Here is a 14,873-nt window from a genome sequence, read left to right as displayed (position 1 = left end):
ATATATATGAGACTGGGAATATTTACGATTGCTTGAAATTGTATAACATATGAACGTCGTATAAAGTACGCTCGCAGTTTCTTGAATGTATAATGTTCATTACCATCAATAAAGATTAGTTAATCTCTCTCAGCTTACTTTTCATCTTTTTCCAATCCTAAGAATTAGAAAAAGATGAAAAATCAACTAAACCGAAATTAATATTAGCCTACATTGGTAGAAATGAATCCAAGATGAATATTAGAGTTGGTTCATTTTTAAAAAAGTAGTTCCAGAATATTAGCAGATAAATTTTTGAAATACGATACAAACGAATGTAATACTCTGGCGCTTAATTGCCTGCAATTATCATAGAAAATAAAAATGTATCGAACAAATCTCTCCTATATAATACATAAAACTTATCATTAAGAACTGTAGACTAGAATATGGCCGAATGTGTGTGTTCTTATATCTATATAAGTAACGACGTAAAACTGTCGCCTTTAATAAAGATTACATAACTGTTTAGTTAACGAAACAAACTTACGTGCCATCATTTTTTAAACGATTAATACAACATTAAATCGTAATTGCGTAACAAAGTAAAGACTTTGAAGGATCAGTAACAATACCAGCACTATAAAATCACAAAACAATGAAGATTCGGAATGTCGAAGTGCATTATTCGGTGCCGCAAGCAAACAGATTAATATAGGACAGTGTCTTTCATACGTGGCGTTTTATTATCCTTTTCCTGACATGGAAGAGCCAAGGTTGGATTAAAGGTTGGTCTGAACACAGGTTTGAAAGGTAGCAGAAGTACGTTTTGATTGTATAGGTCACTTAGAAACATCCATCTGACAACAGGTTCTCTCAGGGAAGTTTCCTCTCGCGTTTGCCCTTTCAAACTTGCATTCAGACCGATGTTACTCAGCCAGGCATCTTCCGATTTATCATAGCGCCCAGATCCGGCACGATCTGCCTCTGCTCGCGATTGAACAGTAAAGTTCTCGCATTCAAAAATGACAGGTCCGGTAATTGATTCAGAACTTTTATGGTCTCGGCTTGCACGGTCATCGGTCTTCCATATCGATCCACGACTACGTGTTCCGTACCTTGCGTATTTTCTTTCTTACCTACCGATACCTTTCTATGATAATCATGTATTTTGGAGGTATTATTGCTTACTGGAAATGACTTATTATTGGTTAGAGGGGCATTTCTCAGTGTTCGATGTGAAAAGTTACTTTTCTGCTTAATTCCGATGTCTTGTTCGATCTTTTTCTTCCATTCCACTGTACAAGGTCCTGGCAATGGTTCTATTATTTTGGATATCTGAGACGATTTTTGTTTTAGTGAACTGCTGGGAAGATCGGATAAATTTTGCGATTTCACGGATTGACTTGGTTCTTGTACAACTGCTTCTGATGAATCTGCACCAATAATAAAAATTAATAATTAAAATTAGTTGAATTATGAATACAATAATTTTTTAAATACGTATGTTCAAAATCAAGCAGAGCAAAATTAAATGGGAGTCTACTTATTTTTTTAATATATACACTTAGTAAAAATATTTTTCTATTTGAAACAAAGTGTTATGAATATACATATACATGTATGCAAAGACAAAGACATTACAGTTTGAGCACTTACAGTAATAAACGGAGTTCGTTGAGCAAGATGACTGATGATAGGATTCGGAATGTATGGAGCAATGAGGTGTTAGTAGAGGGTCAAACGGACACAATAAATCCAGAGGTAGAAGAGCGGATAACCCACCACCACCTGTATTATTATTTTTCGCGACATTTAGGACAAAGTTCAACACACTTTAACCACTTTTGCTTTAGCGCTCACAGCACTTATTTCATCCTTGTCAAATATTATACAAGGATAAATAATGCTTACTATAAGCATCGAAGCAAACGTAGCCTTAATTTGTACATATGATCTATATGTAAGAGACAACACCAAACTACTTTTACATAGAGAATACTTATTCAGAAAATATTCTCTTTCTCTATCTATATATGTGAGATTATTTAGTAAAATATAAGACATTTAACTATGTTCCTTTCTTTAGTGCAATTTTTTATTTTAATCACTAAACATGCAATTACAATAAATACTTACTAGCATCTAGAGGATTTACAAGGCCAGAACTATTCCAATCAAATTGGGCAGCAGGTACTTCCTAATACGACGTTACAATTATTAATTGATATATAAATTACTTACACGTACTACAAAAATTAAACCTTAACTTACATCTGAATAAGCTATGCCCTGTGTCTTGCTAGTATTGGCTGCAGAAGGTTGCTGAAGCTCAGCAGTAGCTTTAATTGGCTCTAATGGAGTAAAACCAAGATTTGCAGCAAATCTTGGTATATTCGGATTCCATCTTGGTCCAAATAGCTTTAATTTCACATAACAAATATCGTTATTTTTTCTCATAAATGTGTAAAAATATTTTGATTACTAAATTGTGTGCTTACTTACAATATTCCGAGAATCGATGCCAAGAGCATTCAAAAGAACATTATTACTACTACTATTCGCCCACTGGTAAGTGAGAGCATTGGTTTCTTCCACGCTCTTCACATTCTGCCAAACTTTGTCTGCTTTATCTATTAAGGCTCTTAACTCGACTTCGTGATGTTCAGAAAGAACAGAAAACATATTTGTTATTATATCTTCTATTTTATTCGCAGCCTGAAAACGTTTTGATTAAATTATATATTAAAATATATAAAATTCTATATTATTTATATCATAATTTAAAACTAAAAATCTAAGTTAAAACGATTCACTCATTTTTTTACTCTAATAAACTACTAGCAATTATATATTACACAAACATTCCTAAACTCACATTCTTGTTTTCTATCCGACATATAGATTCTTTTAAACTAAACTGCTGAGTTTCTACTACATCCGTTGCTGTTTCAAAATTACTAAAGTCTCCGAAATCATCATCGTCCTCAGGTACCTTCAATTCTTTAGCATCGTCAGATTTCCATTCTACTGTTGTACTCGAAAAGTTAGTAAAATCGCCAAAATCGTCATCTTCGTTATCCGCACTTTCGGATTTGGGACAATTATCGTTTTGTGCTTTGGTTGCCGCTGGCTCGGTTGTTGGTAAGGGAAATTCATAAAATTTACCATCGCTAAAATATACTACAGAATTTTCGCTTTTAAATGTGGCACATTCTTCGCCCGCATTATTCGTAATATTAATTTTATCCTTTAAGCAGTCGAGAGATGTATTAGTAGATGGCAGTGAAACTCCTTTAATTGGTGAAAACTTTTGTATACAAGATGCATCAGATGAAGATGTATGTAAATCATGAATTTGTACTGTCTCGTATGTACTGGGTATTGAATTGTAGTTATTTGTCAACTCCGATACATTATTAAAATCTCTATGCTCCATAAATTCTGTAAAGTCGGAATTATCTAGATCGTATGCGTCAAAACCGTTTTCTGGAATGTAATCTTTGCGTATCTCTTCATTACTTGACTCTCCTTCCTCAGTGGAAATTTCCTCACTTGTCCCATTCACAGCTACTTTTTGAACAGTTTGATTTTTCGTTTCTACGTCTACATATTCTACTCTTTCTTTTGATTGTATAGTATTTTTTACATCAGTTATATCGCAGAAATTATTAGGAAAAGTACTTGCGTCGCTTTTTCTACTAGAATTTCGAAGGTGGATGCCTTCAGTATGCGTATGTACGGATGTATGATCTAAATTTGATTCCTCTCTTACAGCATCGTCGTCGAAAGTAAAATCGAAATCAAAAGAATCATCTACAGTTTTATTCGACTTTTTATTATTACTCGTCTCGGTATTAGATATTACATCATACATCTCTATGTATTTCGACTGAATACTGAATTCACAGTCCGGTTGTCTAAAAACGTCAGTATCGCCTACATTATATTCTTGTGAGATAACAAAATTGGAAATCGTTTTTTCATCATTGATAAAGATAGATTTATCGTTAGTATCATTGGTACAAGTTTCATTCTCGTCATATGACATGTAACTTTTTCCAACTTCATCCGTTGCGTTGCATTCTGTATTCGTGGAATTAGGCTTATCATTCAAGTAATCCGTCTGCAGAACCGTTACATCAACCTTTTTATCGCTAACAGTGTCGTTCCATTCGCTAGAATCTTTAAACTGTTCATAATTGTAAAAATCGTCGTCCAGTTGTTGCAAAATGTCCGGCGTACTCGTAAGATCCTCCAAGTCTAGACTCACGGGTTCGACCTCGTCGTTCGCTTCCAAATCGTTCGATGATCCTTCCTGCTCACTAACTGTCTTTACGCTATCAGCTAAACTACTATTGTTGCTACTAATTACATCTGTATCAACGAAATTTTCTTTAACTAAAACATTCTGAGTACAAACATGATCAACACTATTACTAATCTCAATATTACGCGACTCGTCATTTCTAGATGAATCTAATGCATTGTGTTCTGTTACACTAGCGTCTTCAAAATTATTTTCCAATATGTTACTATCATCTGTTCTATCTGTCAATCTTATGTGGCTCACATTGTTGTCCTCCTTCTCAACGATCAACAAATCATCGATAACGCCACATTTTGCCTTGTCTATCTTAGAACAATTATCCAATGTTAGTGACTCATTAATACCGTTCAATCGAGGAGATACATTCTGTGATGCTACTGGTGTTTGTATCGGAGTGATGAGTTTTTGTGGAGACTCTGATGAAACAGATAGACCTATAATAATATTTATATAAATTCAAAAATAATATAAACAATGTGTTCAGAAAGATGCTACTAACGCTATTTATGTCATTCCATCTTTATCTACATCTATAAATGATAAAGATAAAATGACACAAATAACACTGATACCCAGATATAAATACTCATTGTCTAGAGGACTTCTTTATGTTTTTTTGGATATCTTTTAGACATACATACATGTTCTAATATACATCTTTATAATATCTTTTAGGCATGCATGCTATCTGAGTAGTATTACCTCAAATATATCCAAAGTATTACTAAACTTTAATAATACTGCAATACGCTGCTAAAATCAATTCTAAGAGTCAGCAAATCACAGAACAATTAGAAAAAAATATATGACCCATTTATATCATGCTATCTGATATTCATATTCTATATTCTTTTCACGTTTAAGCATATCATAATAATGCATGTTCCAGTTATATTATGTTACAGTATTATTAGAGTTTAAAGGTTATAACATGCAATACAATTTGACGTTTAGTAGATGGCTGTTAATCTGTACATAAATACCATCTATTCCACCAGCTGTAAAATCTCCGAATTCATCTTCATCGGACTCTCCAAAGTTGTCTAAGGGCGGTGGCGTGGAGCTGACTAAAGGTGGGAAAGCCATGGTTCTCCCTATTTTAGAAAATATCAACAACACGTTTTACAAATTAACAAAAGATGTAAATTGAAAAGATCTCTCACTAATAATGCATAACGGGCGTAAAAACAAATCGCGGATTCATTCGACCACCGTTACCTTAACACGGGCTTTGTTTACAATTACGCCGTCTTTTCCTCTTCATTCGTGTACCCGTTACAGAGTTACATATGTCAAACGTAATATAGGTTAAGTTGCACTCTCGGACACGGACTCACAGGTTTTCCCGTGACCGAACAGAAAACAGATTTCCAAGGCAAGATTCTTACGACGATGATGACGACTTTACTCTCACCGTCATCCTCGGGCTATCACCACGTACCAGTATAATCCGCTCCGTAGATCTCGGGATGCTTGTCGGCACGATTCTATCTCGGTACTGTCATCTTGGTGATCATCGTGATGTGTGTCCCGCGTGTATGGGAGCGACGGGTCTCAGTGATTATCACAGCCAGGAACCGAACCGTCCAACAAAGCAAGTCGTCCGTGCGTGACGATTGAATGCACGATGACGACGATCATGAGACATCGCACTTCGCAGGTATGTAACATCGCCTCATATCACCTGTTCCAAGACGCGCGGCGCGTGCGCAATGTAAATGACGCGCTGTCGCGCACCTGCCGTGTGTAATTGTACGCGTATAAAATTTCGTCGATGGTTAATGTAAAATAAAATGCAATATAAAATAAATGAATAATTTATAGTGGTAAATTTTTTAAAATATGCAACATTATACTTATCGCTCATTTATTACAATGACACAGAAAATAAGTTTAATTGTTTCAAAATTAAATAATTAAAATTTAATTTTAAAACGCAAGTTTAGTGTAATAATTGGTTGTAGATAAGTAGAATTGTGTTCTTCCTTTTTTCTTTGTTTCAAATTTTTTTTATATATTATAACTTAAAAAAAAAAACTATTTTTTAGTTATCTGTCATTATCGTAGCGAATAAGCGATATGTTTAAATATATGGCAATACAAATTATTATATTTAGTAATATATTTTGTATTATATGTATAATTTGTTATATAACATTACTAATGAGTATATATCTTTTAATATATAAATATTATACATAAAATGTTATATATAACATTTATATACTTGTATATACAATTATTATATCACATACTAATTATAATATTATAATATAATGTACACGGAGTTATATATGATACATATATAGTGCATATTCTTGTTTATTTTATTATTTATAATTTCTTAATATCATATTCTTCGGAATACTTTATAATTTATCGAAAAGAGTAGCTTAATAATCGGTATGTATCTGCTACATTAATACAACTATTTCATACAAATAAAATATACTAGCGCGCGTTCGAAAAAACCTAAGTATCATTTTATCCTTGTTGTTTATCAAACGTTAAACAAGAATAAAATGATACTCGGAAGGCATTTGAGTAACGTTTTCGAACGCAGCCTTGCAACGTACTGAATTTACGTACATATCAATTATACTTATAACGTAGGAATAATTAAAATGCAAAAATGAAAAAATACTGATTCCATATTTAACATACAACAATTCTCAAGATTTATCATGTTCGGAAGCATGCTTGGTGCGTCTGTGTTTTCTCATATCTCCTTTCTGTCTGAAGCATCTGCCACATACGTCGCACGAGTGTGGCTTTTCCCCGGTGTGTATCTTGATGTGGTTATTCAAAGCCTCCGTTCTAGTGAAAGCCTTTTCACAATAATGGCACTTGTATCTGCGATCGCCACGGTGTATCAATCTGTGTTGGTAAAACACGGACCCAGTCAGGAAAGCCTTATTGCACACGTCGCACTTGAATGGTCTCTCCCTCGTATGTTTCTTCCTAACATGATCCGCTAAGTCTGGCTTTATAGTGAAACGTTGATCGCAATATTCGCAAGCGTAAGGCTTGATGCCCATATGGAATCTCTTGTGAGTCCACATATGACTGGACTGAGTGTAACTCTTTCCACAAATATTACAGACGTACGGCCTTAATCCGTTATGCCGCCTTTTGTGCGCGTTCAACGAGTTTGCTGTAGGCAACAGGCTGCCACAAATATCACAGGGGAACTTGGAACACTGATCTCGTCCGTGATCCTTTATATCTTCACATTTGTCGAAGAAGTTCCCGCAGAGTTCGCAGATAAACTTTGCGTCGCCCGACTCAGATAATCTAGATTCACGGTCATGTCTATTTTGCTTGTGCTTGTACAGCAAGGATAATTCTTTCATATCTTTGTTGCAGATATCGCATAGAAAAACGGTGAGCACTTTAAACAATCTAGGATGTTCCTTCCAATGCAAAACAGCTTCAGCGAACGATTTATAAGTAGCCATGCATGTATTACACGTGTAGGGTCTTTCGATAACATGATGTTTTTGATGAGCTTTCAAGTTGTCCGCGTTGATGAAATGACTGTTGCAAAATTCACAATGGTATAGCTTTGATGTCAACAGCTCCTCAATCAATGTGATCTTGTCTTCATGTACTATCTTATAATGAATATCTGCATCATCGCAAGAGACGAACACTTCACCGCATTGGATGCATTTCCAGACCGTCTGGTTGTTCTCGATAACTATGCAGTGGCTCGCGACATGCTTGTTCAATCTTGATTTCTGTGTAAAGCTCTTCGAACACTCCGAGCACTTGTAAGGTTTCTCAGGCAGATGCGTCACTATGTGACGCTTCAGGGTGTAGCCATCAAAAAAGCCTTTGTTGCATACTTCACAAATGTGAGGTCGATTTTTACCGTCGACGCAAACATGAACTCGAAGCGTCTCCTGATTCTCAAATAACTTTCCGCATTGTAGACACGATACGCTAATCTCCTTGGAATGTTGTCTCTTATAGTGATAGAACAGCTTCAACTCTTTACCGAACGTTATCTTACAGACCTCGCAGTACAATGCTTTCGCGCCTTCGTGAAATTGCATATGAAAGTTCAATCTCTCCTCAAAAGTAAACGTCTTATCACATACGAGACATTTGTACGGTTTTGTTGTATTCTGTACACTAGGCTTACACTTATGACTATCTAGTGTTTCCTCAGTGTGATAAAGATTCATGCACGCTCCACATTTTAAATATTTCTGTTTAATTCCCAGACATTGCAGTGTAATAGAACGATTTCCGCTTTCCTTATTGACCTTTGCGTTGTTAAAAATGTTCTCTTCATCACTGCTTTCTAGAATTATATCATTCTCGTATAATTCGGTATCTTTCATATTCTGTAATGTCTCCTCACACGTATTCATGAAACCCTTTATACATAAAGGACAGGATTGTTGATCAGAAGAAAGTCGATCGGAAATGTTAAAAGATTGTTTCTCCTTTAACATCGTTGACAGAATTTCCTCTGCTTTAATGCATTGTGTATCAAATGTATCACACCAGTTTACTTTCTCAACGCAGGTCAAACAAAGCTGCTTTGGTAATGGGTCTGTCTTCTTAATCTACAATGAATTACGTTATATTATATAATATACATATATTTATTGGTATTATTTATATAGTATGAAGAATATATTATGTGGTAGAGATAAACTTAATACAACCGGATAGCAGATAATTTTTTGTATAAAAAAAAAAGAAGTTAAAAGTACAATTAATGTACTTAATGATTATTCATATCATAAATAAAACTTAATTATTTATTTATGTTAAAAAATCATAATTTATTTTTCATAATCATAATTTATTAGTGTTTTAACGCAAATAACTTCTACGAAAAATAAATTACAATTTTGTAAATAGCTTTTTTTCCTTCTTTGAGTGTCAAATCATTGAAGTATTACGGACAATTTTCCGAACATCCTGTATATATGTTTATCAAATATGTTCAATAAAATATTTTACCTTAACGCTTAGACATGTATTTATTTTATGTGCCAATTTCATTGATTCGCCAGATTCAGAATAAATATATATTGGATTAGTGGTTTGACCAGCACATAACCGACAAAAAGTAAATAAGCTGTTTTCTCTTTCATCCTGTACCGATAATTCCAATATTTCATTGGAAGAAAGTGGCTCCTCTTGGGACCATATTATAGAACCTTCCAAATTGTCAATATCATCTTCATGATCACTTAATGTACTAATTGACTCTGCTTTTAACATGTTTTATCGCTGCAAATTAAATTTATATAATATATGATAACAATTCAATTACACTTTATATTTAACCACATGTTTATCTTTTGCAAAATGTCTATAAAATACTAAGATACAAAATATATTATCATCTTATAATCGTTCTTATTTATGAATTACAGTAAATGTTATTTAAATATTTCATAATTTTTTCAGTTTTTTTTACACTAAACACATTTAAAACAAAATTATAATGCATTTTAATTACATCTAATTTATTTTACACACTATAAAAAATACTGGGAATATTGCAATGAAACATAGATTACTTTTTCTTTGAAAAGAACACAAATATTCAAATATTCTTTCATGGCAAACTCAATATTCTTGATATAGTGAATTTTCGTGCTACCACGATTCAGCTTCTTCAAAGATAAATAAACAGATTGGTTAGCTAACTGGAATTGCCTGCTACTTTTAAAACAATTGAAGGTACTGCTTTACCGTTTCTATTTTGTCTCCAACAGTCTCTAAAATAATACAAATAAAGAAGCGCAGATACATGGAGGTTACATATAGGTTGTATATGATTAATGTTTTTTATTTATTCATATATGTATACGCACATAAAGGAGAATTTAATATTTTAACAATTTCAGTGAAATAATTAAAAATATTAAATATTAAAAATAATATAAAAAAAATTAATCTTATAAAAAATAAAATATGTAATTTTGTTAACATGATTTTATATTTATTACATTTTTATATAGATTTATATAATTTTTTTTTAAATTGATAATTCGTATATAAAAATATTAATATATTTCTGAAATGAATATTTTAAGAAAAATATTACATATTTTTCTTAAAATATTACATATTTTTTCTTAGATTCTAAAATTCTAACTATGTTAATAATATGTCTTAATATTATAAGTATATATTCAGAATATTATTAGAAAATTAATGTTTATTTATTACAATGATATTAAAAGTCCATGAATACAAAAAAAAATTGTATTAATGTGACGTTATTACATATAGTAATTCATTTTTTAGCCGGCATTCTCGTAAACGTTTACAATGGCGCAATGCTGTTAACAAATTCAACTTAGTCTTATCAATCTTTGTTTTTGTTTGTCTATAATAATCCTCAGCTGTGAAGAAGTAGAGATATCCTGAAAATTATTTTCATGTACAATATATACTTACTAACTAAAAGAGTGCAGCACTTTTTTTTAACCCGTAGTGGTCACACTGGGTCTGTCTGACCCGAAGCAATTTTTGAGTTGATGTAGTCAATAGATCAAGTAGAACGCAAATGGCGACTGTTTTTTTGCGTCGGATCAACTGGACCCAGTGTGACCAATACGTTATTTTTAAGAGGTGTGACCACTACGGGTTAATAGGTTTTGGAATGTAGTCTACTCACTGATGAAATTGATTCTTACTTATGGATCTGTAAGTAAGAACCAATCGCCTAGTGAGTAGGCTGCATTCTGAAAACAATAAAAAAAAAATCTATTGCAACCTTTTAGTCAGCGAGTATATGTATGTAAAATACATATTTTACATATTGTTACATTTATTTATAGACATTTACATTACATATTTACAAACAGACTTATATAAACTGTTAAGACTTACCATTTTCATCTCGGATATCAAATTCTTGCTTCTTATAGCGTAAATATAAATTAAGATCACCCTTTTTTTGAGCAACAATTTTTCCCAATGATAAAAGCGTATACTTTGCAATTAGCGTTTGATTTATAGCACTTATAAAGTGATTAATTGTCTCTAAATTATTAGCAGTTGGCCTTCCAATAATATATTTAGGTACTGTATTAAATTCTTCTGCAGTGATAAGTGGTATCGTTGGACATACTTCTGGTTCATTAAAAAGTGTTCTTTTACAATCTTTCATAGTTTCTTCTTTTTCAAATGTTGCGGTGCTTCTTACACTATTAGACATTTGTGTTGTCAACCGGTGTGTTGAATTTACAGTACATTTCAACATACTAGGAGTATTCATAGTTGCATTCTGGTAACCTTGTATGAGTTCAGGTGGAATATTCTCTCCTTGGTGAAGAATTCTTTTGTCCAAAGTTTCAAGTAACATGAATATTTCCTTCAAGCAAATAAAGTTATCTTAACTAATTAGTTAAGATAATTTAAATAAATTATCTTAACTAATTTTTAATTCTTAAAATAAATTTTCAGAAATAATTTTACTATACATACCTTCAAACGAGAATTCTGTTCATGCATTCTTTTTAACATTTTTTTTGTTTTACTAATGCTACATGAAATTTTCTGTATTTCCTCATGTGCTTCCTGGAGTTCATCTTTTAAATTTTGTTTACCTGTAAGAAATGAAATATAACAGTGACAAATGCATTATTACTAGGGAATGAAAGTAACTCGTTACTTGTAACAAAGTTATAGTTACAAGTTACTTTTTTGGTAACTTTACTGATAACTGCGTTACTTCCTTTTTTTTTATTATTATAGTAATTGTAACGGTAATGTAGTTACATTTTTTGGATAACGGTAACAAAACTTACAGTTATTTTTATTGCTACTTTGCATATGTTATTCCGTTATATAACAATTACATGTTATTAATTACGACAGCTATAAATGCGGTTGTAGGATATTGAGTGTTTTTATTTAATACAGGCGTACAAGCTACATTTAGTTTAACTTAACCTAAACATCGTACACGTTTTGTTCTAATTGAGCTGTGTAAAAAGCTTTACTCTGTACATTTGTATATATTTATGTTGAGAAATTGGAAAACACCCCTTTTTGCAAAATTTTTGTTATATATTTTAATTATAGCATTATAATTTTTTTTCTATCAAAATATTTGATTTACAGTTAAAAGTATAGATTAAGTAAAAATATAGCTGTATTATAATAAAGAGATTATGTGTATTTCTTAATTTTCCTTTTAACTTCTAACTTATATTGTGATTCAGATAGTCCTATATAATCCTATATAATCTTCTAGTTTTTCACAAAGTATAAAAAAATTCCTGAAATATTTTAGCTGTCAATTGCTGTAGCAATCCTGAAGTGATCTTTGACAGCTGAGAAATATATACAGTACCATTATTTTAGGAATTATTTTGCACTTCTATCTTCTATGTGATACATCGGACATACGTATATCTCACTGTGTTGCATATTTTACAGGTTTAGAATTACAAAATTGTGTTTAAAAAGAAACTAAAAAATAAAACTATACATAGTGTCAGTGTTATACATGCTATATATATATTGCTTTTATTACCGTTTAAACAAAAAATACTGCAAAAATATATTTTCAGACTAATTTTTAAAAACTAATGGAAAAGTAACAAAAAGTTACCTTTCGAGTAACGGTAACTATAACGAGTTACTTTTAAAAAGCAATAACTAACTAGTAACAGTAACTCGTTACTTTTTTTACTCGGTAACAAGTAACATGTAATACCTGGTTTATGCTTCAGGTCTTAATCCCAAGATCCTAAAATTCAACCAATAAAGCTGCCAGTTCTAATCGAAATTTGAACTCTATTGGCTGAATTTTAGGATTAAGACCTTAAGACCGAAGCATAAACCAGGCATAACTTAATATTACTTGTAAAAAGTAACTTTCCATTCCCTAATTACACAAAAAGCAAATAAGCTATTTTCTTTTTCATCTTATGTCAATAATTTCAATATTTCATTAGAAGAAAGTGACTCCTCTTTAGATCTCATATCAAAGAACCATCTACCAAAAAAATTCATTCATTAAAATTTTATGAGTACAACAAAAGCAGTGATAATACTTTTTATTAATACTGTAGCCGTATGGAGTCCCTGGAATCTTATGGTTTGTTTATCAATCATCTCTTCCAGATTATCCTCATCTTGTTTCACAATTTTATCTTCATCCATCATACCTCGCTGCAGAAATCAAATTAAATAATATAGACAATGGAATTTTTACTTTATCCTACATATGATCAAATCTGATACAAAATGCATATAACCACAAAATACATGTATTTAAGCATATTTTTTCTTAATTAAGTTTACAGAAATATTAGTTTCTAAAAAGCAATATTACTCTGAGGTAGCTGCTTCAATCACTATATCACAATACAATTATGTCCTTTACTTTTTGTTTTATTGAAATACTTGTGTCAAATATGTCGAGAATTGTAAATAACTTTGCTCCAAAGCACGTTTTAACGCTTTAAATTAAATGTTTAATATTACCCACAATACCCACGCGGTTATCTACCATTTTCACGATATCCATGCAGTGATAGATAGGAATTGGAAGCACAGTATATTACAAGCGCAACTAAAAGCTACTTTAGCTACTTTCACCGTAGCTAAAAATGAACTGCACATGCGCGACCGAGGAGCGTAACCAATCAGGGCACTAGATATTTTATCTCACTTCTTCTTTCTATTGTCGGTGTCTGTCAGTCCCATTGAAATGTCCATATAAGGCATTTAAAGGACAATTTGACGGAAAGTGGCGGGAACGCGACGAATTTTATGTGAGAAACAGTGAGAATAGTGCTACGTGTGATAAAGTGATAAGTGATACGTGTTTAATTATAATAATTATTCAGTGTATTCAGACGTGTTTTTAGAAAGTGTAAAAAAACAGAGAGCGTAGACCGAGGGTGCTTTCCAACAAGGACAGAATCAGACACTGTGGGTGCGATCCACTAGACGCTTCAAACGCTTAGAAGTGCTTCAGATGTGATCCACTAGACCCTTCGAAGCGTTTCTATAGCAGATACGACGTCATATATGACGTCATAGGTTTTCGCTTCCAGCGTGCTGCAAATGCTTCTGCCGAAGAGGTAGTACGGCTGAAGCGATATTTTGAATGCACAAAAGCGCGGGAAATAATCAGAAATATCAATTAACTATAACCTGTGTTTCGTGATTTCGTTTGGTTTTAACGTTTTATATTGATCGAAACTAAAAGTAATGCCGGTTATACAATTAATAAATGTTAATACCGGAGATACTCATACTTTAAAAGTTTCCGAAGAAGATACAAGAAAGGTTAATGAAGGTAAGAATGTATAATAACCACGTAATGCCACGTTCGTCTCCATATTAACATGAATTATGTCTTCCGCAACCTAGGAATACGATGGTTACGAGATTTTTTAGCAGATTACGTTCAATAATAACGCTTCCAACACTTCACGATTGATCCACTTGTGTAGTATTGGCAACGTTAGTAACACTAACGGATCACTCTATCGGAAGTATTTGTAGCAATAGCCATGATCTTTATATCATGGCAATAGCGTCTGAAGCGTTTGAAGTGTCTAGTGGA

The 14,873-nt window shown here is 32.4% G+C and overlaps 3 protein-coding genes across 4 annotated transcripts; all 3 read right to left on the bottom strand.

Annotated features, from left to right (window-relative positions):
* Nucleotides 1–464: 464 nt before the first annotated feature.
* On the bottom strand, nt 465–5,918 carry Afti (aftiphilin). 2 transcript variants are annotated; one of them, XM_018538029.1, is made up of 8 exons: nt 5,528–5,918; nt 5,293–5,403; nt 2,858–4,743; nt 2,485–2,697; nt 2,254–2,400; nt 2,119–2,179; nt 1,639–1,770; nt 465–1,415 (listed from the first exon to the last, which is right to left on the bottom strand). In XM_018538029.1, exons 2-8 carry the CDS (start codon nt 5,393–5,395, stop codon nt 913–915), a joined length of 3,045 nt encoding a protein of 1,014 aa, XP_018393531.1. In that variant the 5' UTR covers nt 5,396–5,403; nt 5,528–5,918; the 3' UTR covers nt 465–912. The 2 variants fall into 2 exon arrangements, with proteins under 2 accessions (XP_018393531.1, XP_018393539.1); XM_018538037.1 differs by having other exon boundaries at nt 5,751–5,918.
* A 1,063-nt stretch (nt 5,919–6,981) lies between these two features.
* LOC108772611 (zinc finger protein 665) lies at nt 6,982–9,553 on the bottom strand. Its single transcript, XM_018538185.1, has 2 exons — nt 9,290–9,553; nt 6,982–8,886 (listed from the first exon to the last, which is right to left on the bottom strand). The coding sequence occupies exons 1-2, from the start codon at nt 9,551–9,553 to the stop codon at nt 6,982–6,984; spliced, it is 2,169 nt and encodes a 722-aa protein (XP_018393687.1).
* A 996-nt stretch (nt 9,554–10,549) lies between these two features.
* Nucleotides 10,550–13,821, bottom strand: LOC108772716 (spindle and kinetochore-associated protein 1). The gene is made up of 5 exons (XM_018538316.1): nt 13,632–13,821; nt 13,351–13,468; nt 11,774–11,895; nt 11,177–11,660; nt 10,550–10,707 (listed from the first exon to the last, which is right to left on the bottom strand). The coding sequence occupies exons 2-5, from the start codon at nt 13,460–13,462 to the stop codon at nt 10,550–10,552; spliced, it is 876 nt and encodes a 291-aa protein (XP_018393818.1). The 5' UTR covers nt 13,463–13,468; nt 13,632–13,821.
* Nucleotides 13,822–14,873: the final 1,052 nt, after the last annotated feature.

This window comes from Cyphomyrmex costatus, unplaced genomic scaffold, assembly GCF_001594065.2.
Source record: "Cyphomyrmex costatus isolate MS0001 unplaced genomic scaffold, Ccosl1.0 scaffold101, whole genome shotgun sequence".
NCBI classification, from domain to species: Eukaryota; Metazoa; Arthropoda; class Insecta; order Hymenoptera; family Formicidae; genus Cyphomyrmex; species Cyphomyrmex costatus.
The sequence above is the reverse complement of the archived record's forward strand: the minus strand, read 5'-3'. Positions and strand labels throughout refer to the sequence as shown.